The sequence below is a fragment of the Lasioglossum baleicum genome, chromosome 3 (assembly GCF_051020765.1).
Source record: "Lasioglossum baleicum chromosome 3, iyLasBale1, whole genome shotgun sequence".
Classification (NCBI taxonomy): Eukaryota; Metazoa; Arthropoda; class Insecta; order Hymenoptera; family Halictidae; genus Lasioglossum; species Lasioglossum baleicum.
In genome coordinates this window covers 10144955-10168579 of record NC_134931.1, presented here as the reverse complement: position 1 = coordinate 10168579, position 23625 = coordinate 10144955, and the positions used below count along the sequence as shown (strand labels likewise).

Genomic DNA, 23625 nt, shown 5'->3' with positions numbered 1-23625 from the left:
AATATAATCATACAGTTATAGTCAAAATTAGTTTACTCTTTCCCCAAAAATAACCTAGAATTCGATTGTCATTTTATTCTTACATTGAACCTTGGATAATTATTATAGATTATTTCTTTACCTCTACGTGCTTCTGTGCATTTATTATTTTCATTCTTGTGAAGCTTGGTTTAAATATTTTTTTATAGCACAACAAGGTCCTGGTAAAAGAAATAATTTTCTATATATATATGGTAATTATAGTTAGCCTATTATTGTAGGTATACAACTGTGCTTTGTTCGATACCTCGCATTCATATTTTGCGGTCTGAATGAAAGTCATCCATCGATACATCGATACATCGATCCGCAAGCATGGCGCTGACCATGGTTCATTCAGTTATCGCTATTTCAAGTGCACCTGTCAAACGTGACATGCATCTTCATCCAGATACCACATGTCAAATCGACTGATAACGTAGACCAATATTTAAACAAAATGGGGATATTTTTCGCAAAGAAAAAACCTCCGAGTCGTGTCACCGAGCAAGACAAAGCAGTTTTGGTATGTTCTTTTACAATTTCCTAACCTCTCCAGCGTTCTAACAATAGCTAATCAAAATACTGTTCTTTTTACAGCAATTAAAACAGACCAGGGATAAAATTAAGCAGTATCAAAGGAGGATAGAGCAAACGCTCGAAAAAGATCGATTACTTGCCAAGAAACTTATTCAAAATGGAAGAAAGGAGTATGTATAAATTTCCTTTGTCCTTCTATTGTTTCTATATAGTTCAAAATATACTTATCGACTGTTGCAACATTTCAGACGAGCTTTGCTGTTGCTACGAAAAAAGAAATTCCAAGAGCAATTACTATCCAAGACTGATGGACAGCTTGAGAACCTGGAGCGCATGGCACATGACATAGAGTTCGCTCAGGTGGAAATGAAGGTTGTGGATGGCCTAAAAGTGGGCAATATTGCACTAAAGAAGCTGCAGGAATTGGTGTCCATTGAAGAAATTGAGAAGATTATGGACGAGACCAAGGATGGCATCGACAAACAGAGGGAATTAGATGAAATATTATTAGGAGGTCTAACAGAGGAAGATGAAGGCGAAGTTGAGGCAGAACTTGATGCTCTATTAGCAGCAGAGGTCGAAGAAAAGACTCCAGAAATTCCAGTGGATCGAACTTTACCGGAAGAACCAGAAAATGTTGCTTTACCAGATGTACCGGAAGGATTACCAGAAAAGAAGAAAGGTAAGCTGTTAAACACAAGGTAAATGTCATAAATAGACTGCGGATCTTTATGCATTTATAGTAAAATTGAGTAGAAAATTTAAAACATTGAAAATGCCAATATGTGATTTCTCCTCTATTAAAATCATTAAGAGAAGAAATAACATTCAATTTTTGGTTTCTATTTCTTGCCATCGATGCAGACAATTTTTATTTTACATAAAGATCCGCAGTCTAGTCATAAGATATCTTACTTATATTGACTCACATATTTTTACAGAGAGAACAAAAGACAAAATGCCAGAACCTATTGCTCTAGAGGCATAAATAAGCACTCAATATCATTAGTGAGGTTTTTATTCTACATGTACTTTGCCCAGGGATATCTATGTATATATGTACAGCGTCTTACGTGTGAGGCTCAAAATGTCGTTCAATTTGTGTTGTGAGTTCAGCAGACCGTTACTGAAAGACAGGAAATTACTTTTCTTTAAGATATGTCGGTTAGAGGCTGTCTTTGATTATACAGTGTGTGCAAGTGATTTCCATATACAGTGAACAGAAGGTTCAAAGCAGTAGATAATACACGAGCAAATGTAAATTGATCATACACAAATTTAATATACCATATGTGTCATACAATGTTAATTATATTTGTACTGTCTTGTATGTACAAATATATTTGTATCTTATTATTGGCCTCTTATATTTACATATACAAGAAATGCAAAATACTAAGAAATTTTAATAAACATTGTTTCATTTGCTACACAGATCTGTCAAACTTATTAAACACCTAAAATTTATCTAGTATAGATAAAAGATCGACATTTTTTTAGATTATTGTAGGAGAGTTTCAGAATAACGAAACTTGCATTTTTTAAGTAAATGTTGTTTTAAATTAAATGACATCATGCTTCCTTTAGTATGCAGAAAGGAGATCACGCGTGAGTAATTGTGCTGCACGACGTCATATTTAATACAATTTGACCGTGCTACATTGCCATTCACATAATTAGAGGAACGCCACACGCAGGTCACAAGAAGAAGAAGATATCTAATTTGGACAATAATTCATTTCTATCTGGATTTAGCGATCAAAGATCAATGAAAATATTTTAGTACGATCGAGCATCCTCTGATATTGTAAACATTTGCAGATGGCTTTTTCCATTCGTCCATCGGAAGATTTAAATTCATCTCGCGTAAAAATGCTGCGCTTGTTCAATGGAATCCGCATCGATTTCTTTTATGTAGAATACATAATATTTTTCAGCTTGTAACGCTGTTGCATATAAAACAGCTTTTTCTCGTCGCGTCGATCCGTTTTATGCTCTCTCTCTCTCTCTCTCTCGATCTCTGTAATGGAAGACATCCACGATTCTCGTCCTGATCTGTAAAAACCGGATGAGACTAGCTCACGCCAATAACAACGTTCGAATTGTTTTAACAAATCGGACGGCGCCGCCTGCGGAGACATCATTTTAAAAGCTCGCCCGGTGATTAATGCAATTTCAATGGTCAGGGACGATCGGCGTGTCGAACGCAATCATTATGACCGCGTGATAATCGAGCATCCTTAATCAATTACAGCCGATTTACCGAAATTGATCAAGGAATACTTCTCGCGAATAAATCTTACACGAGGCACTCTTGTCGTCGGACTAATTAACGCCGTAGATTGCGCGTCTCCAATTAGAGCCACTTGTACAGGTTTTATTCGAGCTTGTAATTAACACTAGATTCACGAGACCCGTCGATATGACGGGTTCTAATATTTTTAAATTTCATGAGTATGCATCCATGAGGAATTACACACAATTTCTTTGGTTGTACATAGCCCGTATTAAAAAATATTTAAAATTACTCTGTTTCGGGGAAGACATCTTACGGTGGTCACAAATCTTCTGCTTCCGAGATTTCAAGGTCTCTGTTTTTTTTTATATACGGAACTGAATGGTTTTATTTGTATAACGCTTTCGTCTTCCGAGGTCATTCAAGATCATTTAGTGCCGTTTAAAATTTATTTTAGTTAGCTAGATAGAAGCACGTCTACCTAGAGATGATTTGTGAGTACCATAAGATGTCTCCTCGGAGTAAGTTTTATTTTAAACAGTTCTTACAACGAGCTATAGTTTGGGAATCACACTCTGTATATCATAAAAATGTGTGGCTTTTGGACAAATACATTCTTGTTATTTTTATAAAGTAATATAAAAGAGTCAGTATTAGTACTTCGTAGACTTAGTGTTAAAAAAATTCTCATTGTAGCAACCTTTCACGAGAATCAAAATTGTGGGAAAATTAGCGTGCTTATCTCGGGTCGTGAATCACGGAAAATCTCCGAGGAACACACGAACCCGCGTTCCTGGAAAATCGTGCAGGCCACGGGCCGACGATCATGTTGCTATGTATATAGCAAATTACAGGAAGTATCGGAGTTGCTTGATACTTAAGATGACGTCTGTAGTTCTCCGATTCTACACTGAAAACCGGACGACCTTCACAGGCGGGAGAGACGGAGAGAAAGGAAGAACAACACGAAGAACGGGATCCCCTGACTTTAACCTCGTCTCTTTCTCTCTTTCTTCTCTCCGAGACACCTCCTGCTCTCGTTCGACCATGTGTCGCAGTTCCGGGCCGTTTTCGGACGAAAGTAGACTGCCAATTTTGATGCACAAACCATTTTTATGCTAACCCTTCGCTGAAAATATGACTCTATCTTTGATCTGATTTCTTATTGTTCTGGGCTTTCAAAATTTCTGACATACTGATAAACTCCCTAGTTTAACGCGCAAGTGGTCTTTTAGGCAAATGTTTGTGAACATTTTTGGAATAAAAATAAAAATTTGACCTAGACACATGTGAAAAAATAAGCGAACTTCTATGCCGGCGGAGGGTTGAAACGGATACTCTATTTACCAGCTCTAACAAATCGATCTTTTTCTAAGTTTAGCTAATAATAGTACTCGCGAAGAGTATACCTGTAAAATTTCAGGCAGAAATTTGCATTAGTTTTGTAGATAGAGAGCTCGTCGAGCAATAACTATGACTATATCGTATGAGTCGATAATATGGAACGCCTGACTCGAAAAAATTGCGAAGGATAACAAAATTTGTTATTCTAAATAAAATCGACGTTACAGAACGTGGGAACTAACAGACAATGGCACTTAAATAGTCAATCCTGAACGAACTGAAAGGTTTCAAAATTATAATAAAAAAATTTCAGAAGATGAGTAAACTTGAAGCACCGAAAACTGCATTTCCATTTATATCTCTTACAACTCCCAATTTTGATGAATTAATTTAACAGGTTCAGGTTCGAATTATAAATTAATTTTATTGCACATCATCACGATGGAAACACGGAAAGTGTTTTAAATTGGAACAAAGTCGTGTCTATTACAACAGGCATTTCAAAGTACCTTGAGTGGTTCATTATATTTCGATAATATTCCAAGATACAGTGTTCGAAATCGCACGTAATGATAATCGTAACGCGGTTAGTTTTATCGCGAGTTCTAGAATGTCACCCATGATTTCATCGCGTGAAAATGATTCTGTCGATGTTATTTTTCATACACGTGCACGATCCAAGAGCACTTAAAACTGTCAATCTCGTTATTAGCATCGATTTTCTCTTGGTTAGCGACGGCGCTACCATTGCCAGCGAAACTGCGAGCCATTTCAGCAGAACACGGCGGAGACGCAATTTCATCGAGCGTTTTCTTTAGATAACAGTCTGGTTTTGCATGATTTATAGCTTTAAACAACGACTGTTGTGCCTTTCGTTTGAGAGATTGTGATAGTCTTGTCACGACAGGTGAAAACACGAAATTTGAAAGTTTGTGTACGTTCTTCTTCTTAAATAAATAATCCGTGTTAGTGTATGACGTATTGGGAAGGTTTTCAGTTGAATTTTTTAATGTCATTGTTATCTTGATTTTTGCGTAAGAATAAAGAGAACATGAGTCGCAATAAGTCTCGTCGAAAGTTTAAATCCAATTAATGTGCGGCGGATTAAAATTTTACTGCACTTGCATGATCGCATCTCGCGATAAGTGACTTTACATTCGTAACCATCTCGGACGACGTACCCGCTGCGCAAAGTAACTCGCGGGGGAGAAGGATACGCCTTATCGCACTCCAACTATCGCTGATAAAACGCTCTCTTATCGGCGTTGTGGTTATCAGACCGGCTCAGAGTCATGTTTATTAAAATATGGAAGCACCTACATGATATCTCAATATGACAAGGACCGAATAACTTTTTGCTTGTAACTTTTCAAATTGCTAATTCTAGCGAACTGAAGTCTCAGGATTCAAACTATTATTCAAAGTACTTAATGTACTGACCACTGTTTTTAATGATATCCTCCCTTTTGTCAACCTGCATGTTGATTCCATTTTCAAAACAATTACTGTGGTTTTAAACGGGAAAACTGCTGCGTCAATTAGAAATCCTTCGACGTGCAACGTGGTTGAGTAACAGCGTATTTAATTGTCATTTTTAAGCATCCAATGCCAAAAATGAATTTTTTTACCACCTATTTTTTGTCTTAATTTAAATAAAGAACATTTTTTAATCTACATACAAATACGAACAAAATGCAGATTATGAGCTGTACGACTTATAAACTGACCTAATAAAATTCAAGTTTACTTAGTTCCACTTAAAAAAGGAAAAAAGTCGCACATATATAACGTTTTGCACACAAAAAAATCGATATCCACCATTATTAACGTTTAATGACTCTACCAAGAACGCAAACCGCGTTATTTTTATAATAGCATGCACTTCTAGTCTTCGAAACATAGTCCACAGTTTTTAGTCAGCAACAATTTTACAAAATTTTAGTCAGCAACGGTCTTACGAGAGCAACAAAGACCCAATCAGCTGAGATTTCACGTTATATTTATTAGCGCGCATTGAATCGCAATCGCCGCCATCGCCCCGCCGAATTTGCATTGAATTACTGCTAAATCTGTTGCTCTGATTGGAGGTCCAAGATATTCCGGGCAGATTTCCCGTACAATGTGTAACAGTTCCTCATGTTCACTCTTCGCGGATTGCGGAAGTACTGCGATCAAAGTAGAGCTTCTTTGCTTAAATTATCATAAATTAGACAAGATATTTCCTCGTAATTATCTACAAAGTGTTCGTAAGATATCTTTCTGGGGGAATCACGGCTCGAATCAACGATAAACGATGATTATATCCAGAAATAACTTCACGCGGAACACTGACGGAAAAGTTTATAGTTTGATGTTCTTGGCGAGTACAACGCGTTGTGCTAACACATCGCAATACTTCTCCAAAATTATGGTCCCCTTACGAAATCTTCAGATGTTATCTGTTATCTGATATCGTCTGTCCGCTTAGATTGTAAATTCGAATTGATTAACTCAATAAAGACATAATATCAAAATATCGAGCAAACTTGTCTTCCGATTTACAATTATTCAATCGATTAATCTGAGAAGGGTGACAACTCGAATTTAATAACAATTTAAACTTCGGGGGTTTTCAATAATTTTACTATATCAAAAAGAGGCTTGGAAATCATTTTGTATAATCGAGCAACATGGAAAAACCCATAACTTGAATTTAATAGAGATTTAAATTCCGAGGTGTTAACTTGTACAACATTGAAGTCTTCCGTTTTCAAGATAAGCGAGATTGTAAATAAATAATTTAAAAAATAATAATTAATTGAAAATAATTAACTATTTAAATTGCAAGGTATTAGATTCTCAAGAAATGGTATCTGTTGTGTTCGAGCTAATCGAGAATTAAAATACCTCAGTTAATGAATCAATGATTCGAATCGCGAGGTGTTAACTTCGTAAAACCTTGTTTTTCTATTCAATACTTGTCATATCGCAGCACATACCAAATTTGTTGAGAAACGAGTCGATTTGGCGAGTAGAAAGCTTTACTCAGGGAGATTACACGGAGGAGTGGTCGGCCGAAGGAAACCGCCATTCAGTCTCGGGAAAAAGGAACACTCTTCTTCCATTAATTGGACAGACGAACAATGGAGTAATGCCCCACGCACCATAAAGACGAAATGAGTCATACTTCTACGTACACGAGATGACAACCGAAAATAAACGATGGTTGCGCATGTACCGTAGAAAGTTTATGTTGCAGCGAATATGATATTAAAGACTGCAACGTTCCACTGACAATGCATAGCTTTTAATTCGCTATGCGGAATGGAATAACTGCTTGTTTCAGACATCGACGAGTCCATAATTTATTTATGTAACGCTTCCATTGCTTCATATTTTTTACGTCGGGAACCCTTAGAAGAACAGCTGCGCTAATTAACACTCAGGAAACAGTATTTTCGCAAGTACAGTAATATCTTGATAGATGTGTACCTAGCAACGGTATATCTCTGTCGCGCAAAAAGCGTTAAACGAACTGTCTTAAATGTGTGCTCGCAATATTAATTAATAATGGACGTTTTTATACAAACGTTGTGCATCTTCGAAGATTTCAATTCTTTCGTAATGAAGTAAGTGGCAGTGTGGAGTGACTCATTGTTATCGTGCGTGGCGCTCGCTCCTTTAATCACGTGGTTGCAACGCAACATTTTGTGTTTTCTTTTTCTTTTCCGAAGCGATTGTTTAGGAGATTCGTAGAAAAGAAACATGTGTGTGTATCTTTGATGGTAACATGCAATCCTTCTGTGATAAAGTAAGTGGTGGTGGTGTGAAGCAACTCATTGTAATCATATACGCTGAACAAGTTCCTTTAAATGTATGATTTTAAGTTTAACCAACACAATACAATCTTTTATATTGGGTTGGCAAATAAGTTCGTTCGGTTTTTGTTATTTACTCCTCTCTAAAAAACCGAACGAACTTATTTGCCAACCCAATATTTCCTTTTGGAGAGGCAATTAAAAATGTTTATATGTACAAAAATATGTACGCAACCTTGACGCTTTTTTCCTTATAGATAATGAGTTTTAAAATAAGTTGCAGTGTTGAGTGACACATTGTTCTCCTATTAAAAGCATCATTTTATAATCTTAACCAGAGACAACTCCAAAGATTCATGGAAAGGGAACAATATGTGTCTTCGACGTATTTTTCTGTGGAAATGATGGTTAATAAAATAAGTAGCAGTGTTCAGTTAAGTGCAAAGTTGAATGTTCACTTTCAACATTGCTCAACTATGAAGAGACGATTTAAAGGGAATCATAGAAAAGAAACATTATCCATCCCCAACGCTTTGGTTCATGAAGATAATGGATTATAAAATGAATAATGTATTAAACAAACTTTCTCAAATGTACACTATCAACATTACCCAAGAACTGAACTATCTTCCTTCTCAAAACAACAATTTTAAATACCAACAAGGAAAGAAGCACAACTTCTTCGAAGCAATAAACCTCGGATCATTTTTCTACAAAGACAATGGATTATAAAGTGAGTGGCAGTGTTCACCGACTCGATGCGAGGTTCGCGATGGCAGTGAACACTCAGGAAGACCTTATAAATAGATCGAGAGACCCAAGGGAGCCGTTTAGTCCGGAGAACATTAATTGATGTCGCGAACGAGACCAGGACTATCAGCAAAAACAAATCGAAGTATGTAGCATGATCGTGCAACCGGTGTTTTCCGGAACGGTTTCCAACCTGTTATCATTCTTGGGAGACGTCCTCAGCTGCAACCTTATCGGACAGAATCGCGGTCTCGCAACTTTCAGCATCGTTGTTCTAATCGACGCGCTCGGCGCGGGTCAACTGGGAAGCGTTAATAGACGATAAATTGAAATTAATGTCTGTGTTCTTGAGCCTTGGTAGAAGTCTTTCAATGTTATGCGAGCGCGAAAAAGTTCATTGGATTAGCGCATGCAGTGATGTCATTTTATTTGTGGCTTTATTTTCAGCTGTTTGCAATTGTCTCGTAGATAGCGCTGCCATTTGTAGGATCACGCTACATCGGCGAAAAATTATTGGCAATAATGCCTGTTGAAGAGTCCATATTATTGCGCTTAGATTCATCGAGATTTACAAAAACTTTCCACGTAGAAACTGTCAAAGTAGAGAAGCAGTTGAAGTAAGCTACCTCGCGAATCCTCTTTCTCTTGAAGCTATAAATTCGCATAGATCATGCGTCTCCAGCTTGCGTATCAGACTGTCTTCGACTCCCGTGCAACAGTATATCTCCATTCCATTTCGCTCAACAAAGACAATTTAGAGAGGTGGCTCTCGTTTCACCCGCTTTCACTAGATATTATTATAATTTTATTGCTACCATAGGTTAACACCTACGCGAGCATGTCAGCTGCGGCGGCGCCTCTCAAGGATGCATTCGGATCAGTGCTTTTCGAAAAATGAATGCTGAAGAGCAGTCGTACTGAGGTTCACTATTCTATGAATTCAGTATCAGAAGTTTTATTGTACCTTTTTACTAGAATCCATCACAACAAAATTAATATTTAGACCTAGTCCAAGAATGGTGTCTCTTTAATGAAAATATGTGACAGTCCATGCGTTAGAGATTAGTATAATAAGGGAACTGAATGTTTCAAATTTACAGAGCAGACTGAATGAATTATCCTGGATCATTTGAATTATAGTAAAATTAGGTTTACTAGAATCCAGCATAGAAAATTAATTTTTAAACCTAGTCCAAGAATGGTGCCTCTCGAATGAACTTATGTGGCAGTCCACGCGTTAAAGATTAGTATAATAAGGGAACTGAATGGTTTAAATTTAGAAATAGAGCAGACTGAATGAGTTCCTCGTTTACTTTCCTGTTCTTCGGGCGCTTCTTCTATTCAGAATGGCAAAGTGAGGTTCAGGGAACGCGATCCCCGTTGGTAGTACGTCTGCGCTCCCATCGATGACACGCGCTATACTCCCAGTACTCGGCTCGAGCAGTGAAACTGGCAGCGTGGGTTACACAGTGTGCAGAACCGGGAATCGTGTCAGTCCGCGCCGAGTCCTCCGTGTGGGAGCTGCGCTCTCTTGGTGTGTCACGTGGGGGTTGTTGATCAAACACGATCTGCCTACAGCCGGCTAATTGATCTCCAGATGCACAGAAGAGCAGCGAGAGCTCGTCGATCGCAGATTAGAGATTCAGTGTGTTAAGTTCGTGTGTGAGACCGAAAAGGATCAGCGAATTCCAGCAATTCATTCGACACGAGCAATACCAGGTAGGTGCCCTTCAACGTTTACCTGTGTTTACTTGCGCGATACATACTATAATTTTTGCTATCTATTGCTTGGAACAAGAGTTACATGGAAATTGTTCCCTTTGACAATTTTTGTTGTTTAGAGACGATGTGATTTTGTTCTTTGCGATATTTTGACGCGTTGTGTGAAACATAAAGATTTTTGCTAGTAATTGCTGGACACAGCAGTTACAAAATTAACTTTTAACGGTTTGAATTATTTCAAGGTAATGGAACCATGTCCTGTGCTTTTTTCAAATGTTTATATTCTGCTGTGTTTCACCAGTTCATTTTGAATCATTGAGCAGAGAAAATATTTTTGCCACCTTAAGATAGGCTTAACAATCATAGATTTATTTTTCCTTTTGGAAATTTTAATTTGTGCGTACGTGCTTGTGTTCCATCTATTCATTTTTCTTATAAATATATAAAATCTGCAGTTTACCTATGATGGAATGTATGGTTGATTCAATCAGGATTCTGTGTAGGTCGCTTCCTTGAGCGACGTCACCAACTGGTCCTTTTATGAGTCAGGATGCTGCGAGGCTTGCCATGATTAATACTTTAGTAACCGGAAGTCTACCACACAGTAAGCTTCTTAATCTTTCACTGACGAATTCATTTTCCATTGTTTCTTTTTTTTATAAATGATATCTGCAACTTTAAAATAGTTAACATGGGAACAGCTATCGTGTTTACAAGAATCTTTTCTTGAAGAACAACAAGTAGTTCTCAAGGATTAGAAAGTTGAAAAAAATTCTAATCGTTTTCTTTCAACTACTGATCTCAATAGAAATTGCTATCACTATTGCACAATGAATTACTTATCTTCGAATCTTGAAGAGCTCTTGCATAAGTAATCCTACTTACATACCTATATTTTTGAGAGTACAAGTGCGCCAAGCTTTGATAATATACAAGAGGGGAAAGCCTCATGGCAATATCCTATTTATTATGTGTATTTTCAAATGTTTGGAGAAGATAAATTTATCGACCAGACCTTATGGAAGTAGTCCTGTGGTTGAACTTGTTGTAATTGTGAACCTTTATTCATTTATGCTACATTTAAATTATATAAATACAAGCGCAGAAGCATATTATAAAAACTGAATACTATCTTAATTTTATTTTGATGTAATATTATGTAACAATTTTTTTACTACCACAATTCATTCATAATCATCTAGACACGTAAAATCTTATACGGAAGTTCACAGTCGGAATGATAGAATGATTAGAAACAAGGAAAACAAACTCTTAGTATATTAGAATAACAAGTAAATATGATAATGAGAGCGTTCAGAAACAGCATTAGAACTAAACAAGTCCCCTGCTATGAATAAATGATGTACATATATAAGCAATATTGTTAGAACTTACTCCGTTAATAAAATGAAATATAATTGTCATATTCTATTTGCACAACTATTTTGAAATTGTAGTTGAAAACACCTCAGGGATTTCATTGTTACAACCCTTGTTATTATCGTTGCCGTTTTATCTCACTCAGATACGTAAATATCACTGATAACATAGAAAACATACCTAATTACGGTAATCAATAGTGCACGTAAGAGACGACCTCGCAAAATGTTGTTTAAAATTCCACCGCAATGCAAATGAGGAGTATAAACAAGATGCACGAGTTCCTAATTGTGCACAAAACACTAAAAGAAGTCGTACACGTTTTGAATAAAATTCGCGATGGCTGTAGGTTGATGCTTGATAAACTACACCGACGGCAGTAGAAAGTTTAGACTTCTATAGGTTTCTACTGGCGACGTAGAATTTCTGACGTGTAGTAAACTTATAAAAACTGGTAAGGATAGTTGAAAGGAAAGTTAGTACTGCGACGTCCTGCTTTAAGCACACGATAATGGTGTCCGAATGTTGAAATATGTAGAGCAGAATAAACATGACTCTCTCAGTTTATATTCTTCGAAATCTCGAGTACTCCCGATCCATTAACCCATACTCAAGATGAGTTCGTTGACTTGTGTTATCGAATGATTCTACGATAAGCATTTTTCTATTTAGATAACAACCGTCTGGAGCCGTCCTATTTTTCACATTTACGTTGCAAAATGCAGTGAAGAATTCTCAGTTCTTAGAAGATCAATATAAAGCGGGACCATTTCTATTCATTTAGTACTACTGTTTATTCTTGATGCAAAATAAGAACTGCTTCAATTTCAAGCAACAGGAGCCAAATAAAAATTTGTTTTTTGTAACAATTCTAATAAACTTTCTACTTCCAATCTTTCCAATATTTTATACGTGATCTATTGATTTTCGTTATAAATACATACAATACATAGTCTAGTTACGAGTAAGAGCATTTTTATAAAGATTGTAGAACATTTAAGAATACATTAGGTATAAAAATTACACGAATTTAAAATAGAGTAGAAAGATTAGAAAAGATCGATCACATTGTAATTTTCAACTTCTTCTAATCCTTAAAGAAAGAAGGAAAGGCTCCAGTGCCATGCAATCGTCGAACGCAATTCTTGTTTTGCTTGACAAATCCACAGTTGTCTAATCAGTTACAATTCTCCACGAAGTGATGTCAGAAGAAAGACCGAAACCATATGGAATCGCTCACGAGACGCAACAGTTAAAAGTAGCGTATCGATATCTACGAAAAAACGCTTTCCGGATTGGCAGGCCTATATTTAACCGTTCTAAAAATCGTTTCTTCGACGAGAGAGACGTTCTTCGAAACAGACAGAGCCGGTATCGTCACGTTTCTACCGCGAATCGAACAAGGATAACCGCCAACTGTCTCATCAACACGGAATCATAAATAACATCGACACTTTCGCCACGGGTCAACGGAGCGATTTGCCAACAGAGAGAACTCGAATCCCCATTATCATTTCCGAAACTGCGTAGCGGGTTTCACGGTGATACAGTTTAACAGTTTCGAGGATCAAGGCGGTTTCTCGAGAATCGCTTCGGTCACGGACGATTATGGCATCGCGGAAAAATCGGATATTCTAATAGGCGAAGGTGTCTCCGGTTCTGGAGGTGTGTATCGGTGCCAGTCTAATCGGGAAACGGGATTGGCGGCATTCTATTTGCAAACTGGTAGGCACGATCGTCGCAGATGTTTTTTCCGTTCTCGCTATATAATCGATTTACCGTTTTTTTCTCTCTTCCTTCTTCCTTCTCCGTGCTAATATGAAGACGGAAAACACGCGCGTGTAAGTATTAACGAGGCATAATCACCGATCCGTTGAATCGAACGCACGTGGATCATCGTTCCGCAGCGCTGCATCACGTGTCAACCAGCAGGAATACCGCGATCGAGTGACGCATACCCAATGATCTTTACGATTACTTGGGGAATTCATTCATCGAAGACGGCGCGTCATCAGAGACTTTTTTTCGTGCGAACGATTGCTTGATCGACGATTTATGATTTCCCCTCGCTCGACTTTTCTTGTTTATCCGCTAGCAAGGAAACGGAATGGCCGACTTGCTATCCTCAAGTTGTTATTTGCTGTGTATGTACTACTGTATAGGAATCTTCTCGCACCGTTTGTTCTCTTCAACGTTAATTTATTACTCTAGCATTGTTCCTTGTTTTGAAAACATTTGAAGTTTCTAGTATCTTTGCAAGGTAGCATGAAAATATTCAACCACTTGGCTTAGATACAGAGGCACATATAGCAGATTCGATAAAATCTTCATAGTCTCTGTTTCTTCATTTTTGACTGTGCTATACTTATGGTACTCATGGTTTCGTTCTAATCATTTCTGCTTTTGCTACACAGGGTGCTTATCGTACTCGTAGTTTCTGTTTATATATTTCTGCCTTCGTTGTTCCGAGTATTTATTTTTAACTTTATAATTTGAAATAGATCCAAATGTAGTTGCCTTCAACGCCACAATGTTACTGTGATATTGTTCTAAACGTTTACAAAGAGTAATGAATGTTTGGACTTAAAGGTAAAGACATAGCAGTTTGAATTAATTACTGTACTGTACTGTACCGTACTGTACTGTATTAATAACTAGACTGTACTTATTTTTTTACTTCCTAATCTGAAATAAACCAGTCCTTTTATTTACGTTACATTATCGTATTGCATTGACATTACGTCATCTGAAATAATACTTCTTGAACAACAACACGTCCACCACTTAATCGTCGAAAGACTTGCGTCGATCGTCGCTAATCATAAAAATTTCCCAGCTTGTTGATCCTTCAAAACCGGCCAAGAAAATCTGAATGACTCTACTTTAATACATACACATACATAGAGATAAAATAGAATCAATGAATTCTTCAAGGTTTATTTGTTCACACTCCTCAACCATTCTCCTCTCGTCCTATCTCTTCTAGATAGAATACTTCTAGTTAATTCCACAATCTGAAACAAATCTGCACTTACATTGCATTGACACGTTCACTGCCATGCCACTCGTATCTGATAAAGTGCACAAAATTTGCTGACAGTGTTGACAAATTAATAATTTCAACAAGGTTGACCAAGAAATTATTTCACTATATTCACCTTCACCTAGCCTTGCCATACGTGCATAAAATCTGCAGTATATTTATTATGTACAAAATATAAGGGAATTGGGGAAGTTTCTGTTGGGTGAAATAAATTGCTTTTACCCGATCTTTATGGTCGCTGACTGCATTATCTTCCAACATCGTATCAGCTGAAACAATAGTTCTTGTTAGTATCACTTAATACAGCCACCTTTTATGAAGTCATTTGCCATTGATAAGACCAAACTCCGACGGTATCCCGGTTGATCGTACGTCACACGTTGCTGACGCGTCAAAAACCATTAATTACGATTCTTCATGTCGTTGTCATCCGGAATCCGCATCGTCATTGATGATTCTACGTTTCCAAGAGATCGGGAGGAAAGCGGGGAGGAAAATTTCGGTTCTGTTTGCCGTCTTTGGTCGCGAAATATTTACTTCCTGCCGAGTTTCGCAGAAACTTATCTCGGTAGCACGCGAAATTCGACGACGCATGCCTGGCGGTATATCAGCATGAATTATAGTTGTAAGCCTGGGGATGATTAACAGTCGAGCTGAAGTTTCTAAAAAGGTAGAAAACCTTGGTCGCGTACAACTTAATACGATATTTATTGACGCAGCGTTAGGGGTATCAGCAATAAAATTACGATGCTAGATGTCATGGATTCCATAACCACAGTGAATTATCGTCGACTACGGATCGTTGAGTGCTGTGCAATTACTGCAGACCAAGAAACGGCGAGCTTGATCGTATCATTATCACCTAAGAATAAAGTACGAATTGGCCGAGTTGCAAAACAAAGTTAGTCGACGTGCGATAATTCGCTCGGTCGTAAACTTCTTCTTTTAACTTCGCAGTCGATCGAGAGACACGCGTGGCCCCTCAATGGCAGCGTTACGTCTCTCATTGCTGAAAGATAACGCGTTATCTGTTTCGGCGAGACAATAGTGCAAATAGGTGTGCGATACAATTTTTTTTTTCATTTCAAGGAAAATCAGTAATCGAACGTGTAATTTCATTTAACTATTTTTCGCCGAAACGACCGACCGGACTCGTCGCGTTTTTACGCTGCTGCAACAAAAACAAATGCAAACGAGAATATTCGTGGCGGCACGCCACGGCTGAATTATTTGCGAGCTCGAGCATAATCGCGAGAGAGACCATTCACTATTTCACAATTCCCGCGTGGCCGAGCGCGAGGTACGCTTTTAACTAAACGCTCGCAATTAACAGTCCGATGGAACAGTTTTCAACTAGAGATACTCATTCGTGCAGAACGATGATTACTTTCACAGATTTTTCCCTTTCATGTAGGATCGACTTTCTATCGATCTGTTGAATGTTTCTCTTTTGAAAATCCTCTTCTGAAACTTTGTTGCTGATGCGGGCGCACGTTTTCTAATTTTCATAATGCTCGCTTCGTTTCTCGTTTCGGGTTCACTTCTTTACTCTGTGACTAATGCATGCATTATGCATCGAATGCAACATGGAATTATTCTTCCGGATACCTCTAGCGTTGTTAATAAATGTTTATTTTAATTTAGTTAATAAGCTGTTATTTCCCATGTGTGATTTTTAACTATATGTTATTGGGTAATTATTTACTTTCAGGGCTTCCTCACCGATTTTAATGAAATTTAAATATGTTATAGATTTCTACATTTTGAACAACTTTTTCCTATACATGTTAGCGCCGCTCGATTTTAGTTTTCGAGATATTTGCTTGTAAACACGCTGCGGACATGAGAGAAAAAACAGGGTCTCACTCTGACCATACAGGGTGAACTTTCAGTTTTGAAAGACTACTACATTTTCGTATGCGTGGTCGGGCAGGCCCTCTCCGCCCTCCACCACCTAACCCTAACTAATTCTGATCTCATGATTTTTCTCATGATGATGAAAAGATTATGCGATCAGAATTAGTTAGGGTTAGGTGGTGGGGGGCGACTACGCATACGAAAATGTAGTAGTCTTTCAAAACTGAAAGTTCACCCTATATATGTATGGTCAGAGTGAGACCCTGTTTTTTCTCTCATGTCCGCAGCGTGTTTACAAGCAAAATGTAAACAAATGGTGGGCCGGAACAGGCTTACGTTGCCGTAGAGCGTGCAGCAGGAATACAGAAAATTCAATAGATTATTGGCGATAGTTTTTCGCAAATATCTCGAAAACTAAAATCGAGCGGCGCTAATATGTATAGGAAAAAGTTGTTCAGAATGATGAGTTTGAGAACATATTTAAATTTCATCATAATCGGTGAGGAAGCCCTGAAAGTAAATAATTACCTGTTATTGTGCGAGAGTCTGCATTTTTCATTGTAGATTGAATATTACGTGCTGTTGATTCAACGGAAGCATGATGGATCGATGTTGAAATTGCGTCGAGTACTATGTTTCGTGTCAACAGCTTGCTTGAATAATGCTTTCTTTCCGACGCGAACAAGCACCTTCGAAATTCCCTTTATGAAATTTCTGAATCTGAGAATTCAAGGTCATCTATATGCGCATATTGTTTCTATGCACAATGTTAACAGAGTATTTGCACGTTCTTTGTGCAATGATAAAACTGACGCGCAACAGCTCAGTGTTTGACGAACTGTTTAGTAACTTAAGAAAACGTTGAACCTTAATACTTCGATTCTTCTTTCCTGTTGTTATTAAACAATTTATTATCTGCGCTGCTTTCATCAATTCATTCTTATCAACTGACGTTATAAATGAACAATTAAAGCGGAAAGCTTGGTAATCGGTTACGTTTTATTTTGGAATGGGAAACGTGTTTTTTTTAAACTCGTTTAGAAAACTGTCCGACTGTCTTAACTGTCCGACAGAAACGTGATTTCCAAACATTTTTTTTGTTGATCAATTATTGGAATTACTTTTTTAACAAGTATTTTATTTTATAGTATATATGTATATATACGCATTGTACAGAATGCACAGTAATTTTGTTTAAAATTCTAATAATATATGATTTTAACAAAGATTCTGTACAAATTCTGAAGAAATCTGTAACAAAGATGAGAATGAAGATTTTCTTGAAAAAATTGATTTCTGATAAAAATGGCTGTCGTTAGACGCAAAAATAAGATCTGAGGTCTTTTTTAAATTCCTGAAAATCACATTCTTGGGTTACAGGGGAGGACAGTCACCTCGACTCAAGTAACCCTAATTCACGGTTGCACTACTTTTGGATTACATAATAGCGACGCGAACACGTTTGAGATGTAAGTAAGGTTCACAGTGTAGTGTGTACCAGCTATTTAAGTAGGTCCACATAAATTATCTATTTATATTTTCCATAAATATCGCGAATTCACCACAGCCGACGTTAAGTCTGTACTTCAGCGAAGAAACCAGAAAGTTGACTTTTCCTGTTTACATTTACTTTCCCCCACCTCCCATCGCGTCTCGGATATTCTTGCATGATGCTCCATAGAGTAACCATAACCTTGCTGGATCCGAATCGCGTTCACGAATGAATATTTTCATGAGCACATGGAACGGCAGCTGGGAAAACAATCTCGCCGGTGCTATCTACAAAATTTTCCGTTTCGCGATAAGACTGTATTTTCTGGTGGCGTGTGTGACAGATGCGAAACACGCGTTTACATGATTCACTCGGCTGCAATGACTTTATCGAGTCTTCTCGGGTTTTTGCACCGACGCGACGTGGGCACATGAGTTGCAATTGCAGTGACCGCAGATTGTTCTCCAAATAACTTTAACACCAATTTGTAATAATAACAACACTGCATCCATTTGATGCTTCTGATGAAAACATTTTTATGATTTCATTACTTCTGAAAGAAACAATTAGAAACCAATCATTTTGATTGGTTCGATAGTTCTAGTATCAAAGCTTATCGACCAATGGAAAAAATAAATCTTTTAATAGTTCCTGTAAAGATACTGATATATCTATTTCGTGTTCGCAACGATTTTTATGGAGCTGTTTTCGAGAACAGATAAACGAAAGCGTGATATTCAAAAATTAATGTACAGTAAATGTTGACAACGTGAAGGTCAGAGCTATTGGCAATGAAAACGAAAAGAAAATAAGGAGAAGGAAGTGATAATAAAATTCGCGTGACTTAACGACTCGTAAATTGTAACGACTGATAATAAAATCTGCCAGTGTTTTTAGGTCGTTTCCTGATAAAAAATGAAGAGCTGGCCACGCAGCTCTGTATGTATATCCAGTATAGTTTGAATAAACGATTGCAAAGAATTTAGATCTCGACTACAACTAGACAAACCTTGAAAATAGAATCCAACAATAATGTATACCATAAGTTGCGAATTTTAGTAGGCGTAAATATTTCGATAAATTAATAAGTGCAAAAATAGCAGAGAATCTGAATGAGCTTAACAATGTGTCTATTATTTGCAACACATTCCGGTCTCCATGAAAAGAAATAAATTTATATTCAGCTCCTTGTATCTTGCAACTGACGGACACAATATTTGCATAAACGTCTACAGTCCGATCGTAAGAAATTCCACGTAAAATCGCTATTATTAGTACTCTATTCAATTTTTGCCGATACACATCGTTTAACTCTTGAGCACAGCTGTCGTCAACAAACGACAAAAAGGTGAATTACATATTAATACAACACAGCTGTTGTCGATAAGTGTCGCCGTAGTAAACAATAAATATTGACAATTCCTTCTCCAAATTCAATATTTTCTCACTCGGTATTAGACTGCGGACTGCGGATTTTATGTGTTTATGAAAAGAAATGTGCGTAGATATGCAATTTAGACAGATTTAGAAAATTCAAGAGCGTATTAGTTGCAGCTTATGAAAATGATTGAAGGACGAAAGAAATTTTTATTTGACCTTTGTAGATATGTTGCAGTAGATGCAAATTTTTATTTTGCTTCTGGAGTAATTTTTGTATACGTTTAGGGGGGGCCGTGGTATAAATACGAGCCCCCCGTAGGCTTTGCAGTGAGATTTCACAGGTGTGGGTGGACTCGTGCCACAGACCGTTCAAGTATAAACTCGAATGATCTCGCGATCTCGCGAGAGTGGCGATGATCGCGTGACTCTCGATGTTGAGTCTATGAGGGCACGATAACTCTGTTGTTATCAGTGACGCAAATTCATTACCCGATGCGTTTAGCCGGGGGTCTATGCGCGCGGTCGAGCCTCAATTTTCATTTAATTTTCTTATTTTCCATTCCGTGAGCACTCGAACACCATCCCCGGCGCTGGCATCGTAAATCATTCATCGCCGCTAATAATCGGTGCATATTGCGATGCCTGTTCGTTAATGCTAGCCCGCGGTAAATGTGAAGTGTATATCAGTAGCAACGATAATAACCGGCGTGAATCGCTTTATGTAGTCGTGAATTATTGCTTCGCTTTCGTAATACTACGACTATTCGATTGCTCCGCGTTAAGGGTATACAAAGCATATGCGACCACCGTGTGATCTCAAGGTCACCATTTCCACGATGGTAAGAAAATGGCGCGGCTGTGGCTTTTATCGCGAGTCTTTCCTGCGAACCGCGGGACTCCGCAAATGGCGAAGGTTAACGCTATCCGAAAGTGGTCGATGGGTTGGAACTGGCAGTAAAGATAGCTGGAGATAACTATGAAATTGTGCGAATACTAGTTAAAGGAAGTCTTGTAAACCTTTCTTCGTGTTATTCATTCCAAAACGTAAAATCAGAAGAAAAATATGTCCTCTTCCCAAATTGCATTTCAAGTGCACAAATTAATTCGTTGTTCTCACGATTCATCGATCGTAACTTAATTTCAAAAGCAAACCTTCTACATCATTGGAGACTCATTAATTATTTGCAAGATGTATCGAGTACGTAGAAACTGATGGACATTATTTTTGAAAGTAATTATTTTTGAAACTTATAGGAGCTACATACGTATAGACATTCATTTCTTTTCCTAATAATTATAATAAGTTGGGAATAATACAACAGAGTATTTGTAAATTCGTTAAATGTTTTTACTGTTTTGCAGTCTGATGAGTAGACAGTAGATCTTTTTAAATAAAATAAACTGTTTATACATCAATTGCAAGGAAATCAAGCTGAATAAAAATTGATTTATCATGTAAATAATTTTAATTGCTGAAAACAACGTCTCCATATTTGTACATGTTTCTAATGTTTTCCCTGTTTAAAGTTTCACTGACTCACTTTTGTCATAAATGCATCAAATTCGCTGTCTACTAATTCGCTGTCATCAATAAATTCACGAAAATAGGTCCACGAATTATTTGGTGCATCTATAATACCACTAACTATACTAAAAGATTAATCCGCCGTCTGTAAACTGAGTCGCATACGTTCACGACTGATATTTTAACTGTTCTACGTTCCAAAAAAAAAAACTAAAAAGATTCTGGATTACGTGTTGAAGTCGCTATTTTAGATATATAATCGTTTGAATGTCGGACGCTTAAAGCAGTAATGGGAGAAAATAAATATTGGAAAGAAAGAAATTGAAGAGTAAATTTTCAAGATGCAAAATATGTGACTTTGGATCAAAGTAGATACGTTCGAGGATTCAACCAGCGAAGTAGGAAAGTCTAGCAGGAAAACTCTGTAACAATGTCCGAAGCTGCATTAGTCGTCGGTTAAGCGGGATTATAGCCGATCGTTTATTTATCGGCATTTGTGGCAAGGTGTGAAATCGGGTTAAGGTTAAGTCGTGTAACCGGCCGGTAGCCATGTAACAGTTGCGGGCCGAGTTGACGCAACGTTCGGCACCGTCTGTTGGTCCGAAAGGCTTCACGGGGTGAAGCATATGCATAATTTATGACGGAGGGCCTTTTGCTCGTATTAAACACAGAAAATGGTGAGCGTCACGCGGCCTGCCACGTCCACCTTCTTCTACACAGCACGCGAAACATGAGAAAGTTTACGCGTATCGATTTTCCGGCCATGAAGCCTCGACTTCGTTCGAAATGAGCATTGTAAGCCACACCGAAACGAAAAAATTACCACCGGGTCTCCAGTATACCTCTAGAAACGCGCCACTGTGCAGCCAGCCTTACAATTCGGACTCCTTTTCCTTATTTTGGCCGCGGAAGTGAGAATACACAACTCGCTTGCTACCGTTATTCGTTCCGGAGAGAGAGATTCTTCATATTTATGCTATTTCATTAAATATTTTTCAATCGATTATTATTTTCTGTGTTGATCCTCGGATTGTTCTTTCCATTTAATTTGTCTAGGTGACAAAATATATGATTACATTTATGAAATTCCTTTAATGAAAGTGGAACATTTAGGAAGATAATACTAGAAAATTTTTATATTTATTCTAGAAATTAGCTCTCTAACGCTTTGACAGCCTAGAAGTCCTAGCAAAAATTGATTTACCCAAATATATCACAATGCAAATGAATTTCTAAAATTAGGTTGTGTTCAGAAAAAATTGTGTCCCTCAAACATGAACGCGCGCGATTCTTTTTATTTCTATTAATTTTACAATAAGATAAAAGCACAGATGAGAATCAAAATTTAATACAGGGGAATGTAATAGATTCTTTGGTTATTATTATACTTTGGTTCAACCTTATTATACTTTGGTAAAAACGTAATAAAACAGAAATGTTCGACTAGAAACAATAAATATTTCCTCATAATTGATTCTTGAAGGGCGCCACTATTCGAGTTGGGTAACTGTTATCAGACGTCTATTCCGAATATTAATGCGAATCGATGGCGCTACGAACAGCTATAATGTCTTCGTTAGGTTAGTGTAGAAGTTGTGCGTAGTTCTTACACCTTATTAGCTAGCGAGTAGTCAAACAAACTAACTATAAATCAATACTTAAAAACTACTGATGACTTCATCAATTTTTCAATACAATAATTACTATCGTGAACTGTCGTGAAGTTCAATAATTCTTTCTATATTCGTTATCTAACGCGATGAGTGTATAGTCGATTACGCGTGAATAGCGCAGTTCTTGCAGGCCATGCCAAAGCATTAGCTTCGGTGGGACATATTAGTATTACCCTATTTTTATTCGATTTCATAGGATTTTAAAAGAGTTGGAGATCATATTAACCCTCAGCACTCGTGTGGTAATTCAGAGTGACCAATAAAAATTGCTGTACCATTATTCACAATATAGATTACATGATTAAATATGTAGGTATCTAATCAATTACTATACATTTAAGTATTGTATGTGGTATTATATGAATTCTATATCCATAAAATGAAAAAAATCATACAATGGAATTATTCTAGGTCGGAAGAAATGTTTAATTTTCGAGGTTAAAATAGCTTCGACTGAAAAAGGTTGGGTAAATTACTTTGATTTTATATGATGTTACTAAATGATGGTTTAACAATTACCGTTAAGCAATTTGCTTAAGTGCAAAAATTTCAGTAAAACCCATTTTTATTAATAGTTCACCCAACTCATTTTCCATTAAATCCAGTTGTCGCTAAAAATGAAATAAGTCTCGGAATCTTGGATTAACTGGTTTTTACAGCAAGGTTTTCAATAACTCAATGCTATGAATATCAATTTGTTGTAACAGGTATTTATCAGTGTAACTTGCTTATACTAGTTCGAAACCGCAACACTTGAATAAAGTTGAAAGTTACACAAGTCACCTTTGGTATCTCTAAGTACTTTCCACTTTCATGCTCTCGTTTTAGAAAAGAAAATTGCATTACGCGAGCAACGCAGATTTTCCAT

At 37.2% G+C, this 23625-nt stretch overlaps 1 protein-coding gene across 2 annotated transcripts in view; it reads left to right on the top strand.

Annotated features, from left to right (window-relative positions):
* Positions 1-327: 327 nt before the first annotated feature.
* Positions 328-23625, top strand: part of LOC143221900 (uncharacterized) — a 45526-nt gene continuing 22228 nt past the window's right edge. The window contains exons 1-3 of one of the 2 annotated variants that reach the window (XM_076447558.1): positions 328-544; positions 619-728; positions 807-1240. In XM_076447558.1, coding sequence (XP_076303673.1) covers positions 479-544; positions 619-728; positions 807-1240 — 610 coding nt within the window. In that variant the 5' untranslated portion in view covers positions 328-478. The remainder of the gene's footprint in view (positions 545-618; positions 729-806; positions 1241-23625) is intronic. The other variant, XM_076447557.1, reaches the window with a different exon arrangement.